Source organism: Chrysochloris asiatica, unplaced genomic scaffold (assembly GCF_000296735.1).
Source record: "Chrysochloris asiatica unplaced genomic scaffold, ChrAsi1.0 scaffold00001, whole genome shotgun sequence".
NCBI lineage: Eukaryota > Metazoa > Chordata > Mammalia > Afrosoricida > Chrysochloridae > Chrysochloris > Chrysochloris asiatica.
In genome coordinates, this window is record NW_006408519.1 from 52226045 (window position 1) to 52230909 (window position 4865).

The 4865-nt window shown below is 62.9% G+C and overlaps 2 protein-coding genes across 2 annotated transcripts in view; both read right to left on the reverse strand.

The window, feature by feature from the left end:
- Positions 1-270: 270 nt before the first annotated feature.
- MAFA (v-maf avian musculoaponeurotic fibrosarcoma oncogene homolog A) lies at positions 271-1338 on the reverse strand. Its single transcript, XM_006830738.1, has one exon. It carries the CDS (start codon positions 1317-1319, stop codon positions 276-278), a length of 1044 nt encoding a protein of 347 aa, XP_006830801.1. The 5' UTR covers positions 1320-1338; the 3' UTR covers positions 271-275.
- A 217-nt stretch (positions 1339-1555) lies between these two features.
- ZC3H3 (zinc finger CCCH-type containing 3) overlaps positions 1556-4865 on the reverse strand; it is a 76299-nt gene continuing 72989 nt past the window's right edge. Inside the window, exons 14-18 of the mRNA XM_006830865.1 lie at positions 3271-3320; positions 2747-2772; positions 2173-2342; positions 1886-2078; positions 1556-1766 (exon numbers count right to left, since the gene is read on the reverse strand). Coding sequence (XP_006830928.1) covers positions 1556-1766; positions 1886-2078; positions 2173-2342; positions 2747-2772; positions 3271-3320 — 650 coding nt within the window. The remainder of the gene's footprint in view (positions 1767-1885; positions 2079-2172; positions 2343-2746; positions 2773-3270; positions 3321-4865) is intronic.

Here is a 4865-nt window from a genome sequence, read left to right on the forward strand (position 1 = left end):
ACAAGTGGACGACTTTCAGTAAGCAGGCCCTGGCTCGAATTCCTGGAAACTCATCGTTCTCTGTGCGCATAGGATTCGTAGTAACCTCACGAGTCCGGGGAGGTGCGAGCGACCCGGGCCACGGCAGGGTAGCGACGAGGGAGCCGCGCCGCGGGGGAAGGGCCTCTGGTCCGGCGCGGGTCGCTCGAGGGCCAGCCGGGACAGAAGGCAGCTGGGGACCCGGCAGCCCACGTCCTGAGCAGGGTGCCCGAGCCGGTCCCCGGCGGCGCGGGCGCTCACAGGAAGAAGTCCGGCGCGCCCTTGGCCCCGCCCGGGCCGGCCTGCGGCGGCGAGGATTCCCGCGGGAAGCCGGCTGCGCCCGCGCCCCCGGGCCCGCCCCGGCCCGCCAGCTTCTCGTATTTCTCCTTGTACAGGTCCCGCTCCTTGGCCAGGCGCCCCACTTCCAGCTTCAGCTGCTCCACCTGACTCTGGAGCTGACATTTCTCGCTCTCCAGAATGTGCCGCTGCTGCACCCGCTTGAAGCGGCACGACTGCGCGTAGCCGCGGTTCTTGAGCGTGCGCCGCTTCTGCTTCAGTCGGATCACCTCCTCCTTGCTGAAGCCACGGAGCTGCCGGTTCAACTCGCGCACCGACATGGACACCAGCTGGTCGTCGGAGAAGCGCTCCTCCAACCGCACGTGGTGGCCCGCGCCGCCGCCGCCGCCGTGCCCCGCGCCAGCGTGGTGGTGATGGTGGTGGTGGTGGTGGTGAGCGGCGTGGTGGTGGTGCACAGGATGGTGTGCGCCCATGTCATCCGCGCCCCCGCCGCCGCCCGCGAAACCCTGGCTCCGGAAGGCCTCGTAGGCCGCGGCCGCCGGGTGGTGCGCGCCGTGGTGCGCGCCGTGGTGACCGCTGCCGATCAGCGCCTCCACCGCGTCCTCCGGCGTCAGGTTGAGCGCCTCGGGGTTGAGGTGGTGCTGGTAGCCGTTCATCCAGTACAGATCCTCCAGCGCCGGCTTCCCCGCAGCGCTCCCGACGGCGCCGGGGCCCCCACTTGGCGGCCCGGGGGGACCCCCGGCCTGCGTCGTGCCTCCGCCGCCACCCGCGCCGCCGCCGGTGCCCGGGCTGGGCGCGCAAAAGCTGGGCGAGGAGGGCACGGAGGAGCAGGGCGTGCTGAGCGGCGTCGAGGATAGGGAGCCGGGAGGTAGGCGGTGGCAGAAGCGCTCAGCCTCGGGCGGCTCCTTCTTCACCTCAAACTTCATCAGGTCGAAGTCGTTGACGTACTCTATGGCCAGCGGGCTGCTGGGCAGTTCGGCGCCCATCGCCAGCTCCGCGGCCATCGCCCGGGGCCCCACCCGGCGGCGCCCCGACGGGCGAGGGGGGCGGGGGCCTCTCCCCCCTCGCTCCCCGTGGGCGGCGGGGCCCGGCGCCGAGGAGCGCGCGGGAAAGTTCTACGCAGTTAAGTCAGGCGGTCTCTTGGCCGTCCGCGGTCCCGGTCTCCCGCGGCACGGGCTGGGCAGCGCGCCCACAGCTCGGGCTCCCGCCGCGGCCCAGCTCCTCCTCCAAGTCCGTCAGCTCACAGCGCGTAGCCTAGCCGGGCCCGGCCCCGCCTACCACGACCCGCGCCCAAGCTCGCGCGCGCCTCTTTATAGAGGCGGGCACCCGGGCCCGCCTCCCAGGGTGGGGGCACGCACCCCAGGACCAATCGTCTCTCTGGACCCGCCCCCTTATTTGCCTGTCCCCATGGCAACCGCGGAGCCCAGTTGTCAATCTCAGGCGGGAAACAGCTGTGGGGAAAGGGTGAGAACCCGCTGACGCGCTGAGGGGGGTGCAGGGCCCTCTGGTGGCCGCTGAGAGGGACTGCACGGGTCAAGGACAGTGCCGAGGGGCTAGGGGCTGGACCCACCTGCAACCCTGTAGGTTCTCGTGTCCGAAACGCGACTGCCAGAGAGTTTGGGGAGGAGGGGAACCCAGCCCTTTGTCCCCGGGGGCCTTGCGCATGGAGTCCCCTCCCCGCTTGAGTCCAGTCCCGGCTAGCGCGATGCCGGAATCTCCTGTGTCCTGACCCGGTGACACCGCGCGGCGCTCGGGACGCACGGCTGCGCGTTGGGCCGACGGTTATTTTTAGCCTGCAGTTCAGACGGGTTCAGGATGGTCAACAAAGTTGCTGGCACCTTCGGGCGCGGGAGTCACCGGTGACCGGGCCGGGCTCCAGAATGAGAGGCGCTAGGGGAGACGGGCGCGCGAAGCGGGTGACCCTCGGGGAAGGAGGAGTCTGGCGACAGGGTGGGAGGTCCTTGAAGGAGGGACGGCCGCGGGATCGAGGCTGTCCCACATTAGGAATCTGGACCCTCAGCTGTCCCCTACGTGGTTAGGGTGTGGAGTGTGAGTGATGACAGGTGGTGGGGCCTGCCACCTGTTGAGAGGGAGCCTCAGGTGTGTCCAAGCGTCTGGAAAGGAGACCCCTGATCCAGAGGCCAGACCCCGAGTGTGGAGAGTGCGTCTAAGGAGCAGTCTCTGTTTAGTCTCCATGTGACTGTTGCGTGGCTTTGACAGTTACGTTTCAATCTGGACCTTAGTTCTTTCTCCCTGTTAGAGCAGTCCCAAGGGAAGGGTCCCTGCCAGGATAGCTCTGGGGGCTTGTACACTGTCCCCCCAGGAATAGCTATTATTTTATCATTAGGAGATGCAATCAGATAGGACCACAGGCTCCAACAGGGCTGTGGCCCAAGGAGTAACTAACCCTCCACCTCCCTCCTGCCCCCACCTCATCCTGTTTACCCCTGCAGCCTCCTGGGAGGGGAAAGGGTGAATGTCTGAGTGAATGGGTGAAGGGGGCCTGGGGGCCTGGGTGGAGAGCCTCTGGGAGGGGAGGGACCTCATTGCATCGAGTCCCTGAGCACAGACCTCCCACCCCGAGTCCAGCCCCAAGATGGAGCCTTAGCCTGGTGGTTCTCCAACCTTGTTCAGGGGAACGTGGTGGTGGTGGGGGGGGTTGGAGTTCAGGGCCACCATGTGAGAAGTATCACTCCCCCACCCCAAGGCCACACATGGGCACCACCGCAGCACCACCACTGTACCCCTCACCCAAAGCCCCCAGACCACACGCATTGCTGGCAACTTGGGGCTCCGCTAGAACCCTCTATGTTTGGAGGGAGGCCCTGGGGGCTGAACTCCGGGAGGCGCCACATAAGGTGTACTGCAAGAAGGCTGCACCCTGTGGACCAGGTGGGGGTGGTCTGGAAGCCCTGGAGAGCCAGGAATCTGCTGGGGAGGAAGGTGCTGCCTAACCTCAGGTAGACGCAGGAGACTGGACAGCTCCTCACAGCGCCAGGTTAAAGCTGGGGGAGAGGAATGGGAAGGCATAAGCGTGAGGCCCTTACCCGGCTCCAAGCTCAAGTGCCCTTCAAGTGTGATGTTTGAGGACACTGGATCCAGAGTCACGCAGCCCTCACTCCTCCTGAATTCACCCCCTCTGTCTACAATCACACACACATTCATTTATTCATGCATATATCATTAGTTCATCCCTTCACCCATTCATTCAGACCTGCATCCTTTCCCCTCCCAGGGGGTACAGGGGTGAGCAGGATGGGGAACAGGTAACTCCAGGGTCTTCCTAGAACACCCCAGAAGACTCCAGGAATTCTCGGGGTCAGTAGGCCTGTCCCTCAGCTCTGGGCTATTTCTGAGGCCTGGAGCTCCCTCACTTGGCTGCTGCCTGTGTGGTCCCCTCCTGTCACCCTCAGGTGTACCTGAGCTCTAGAGATACAATAACAAATACCACAAGCATGTGGTTTTAGCAAGCACGTGTATTCTCTCACAGCTGGTGAGGAACACAGTCTGGGATCCTCGAATTTGGTGGCACGAGGTAGCACTTCATTGTGTTCACTGATTCTGTGGGTCAGTCGGGAATTGGGACTGGGCTCGGTGGGACAACTTGTCTCTGATCCCGACATCTAGGAAGACTCGAAGGCTAGGTAGGGACTGGAGGCTGGAGTCCTCTGGCAGGTGGTCGGCTGGTACAGCCACTGTGGCATCGCCTTGTGGTCTCGGACCAGAACTGATTGGGCTTCCTGACAATGTGGCAGAGTAAGCGGCCTGAGAGCATGTGACCTAGCCTCATAGTCACTCCTCATGGACACTATTGCTAAAGGAACTCACACAGGTCACCTGGATTCGGAGGTGGGGGGGTGGGCATGGACTCCCCGCACATCATAGGTCATGTGTAGGAGAAAGTGTAGGCTAGGGGAGATCGTTAGAGCCATCTTTGGAATGTGTAAATTGTCAGAAGCAGGGTCAGAAGACAGAAAACTAAACATCAAAATCATCACTAGTACAGAGGATCAGTTTCCTGCCGCTGTGTAACAAGCTGCCACACACTCAGCAAAGTCGGTCAAAGTAACACAGCACATTTACTGAGTGGTTTCCACAGAGCACACTCCCCAGCTTAGGGGCGCCACAGCCAATCTCCTCTGGTACTCAACTGGGGAAGACGCTGCCCCCACACTCACTCAGGTTCCTGGAAGAACTCAGTTCCTTCCCACAGCTTCCTGTGTGGCTGGGGGTCCTGGCTTCTTGGGAGTTGTGGCTGGAGGCTGCCCTAGGTCCCAAAGGTACCCACAAGTCCTGCCCCCACCTGAACTGTGCACTCCATTATGCCAGCAAGGATGCAATCTAGTTCAGTGTAACATGATCGTGCGCACTGCTGTTCTCCACTCAAGGGGGTGGGGGGGTGGGGGGGTGTCATGATTGAATTGTGTCCCCCTAAACTAAGAGTTCACCACTCCTCTGTCAGTTTGTCGTACTGTGGTGGCTTGTGAGTTGCTGTGATTCTGAAAGCTATGCCACCGGTATTTTAAATACCAGCAGGGTCACCCATGGTG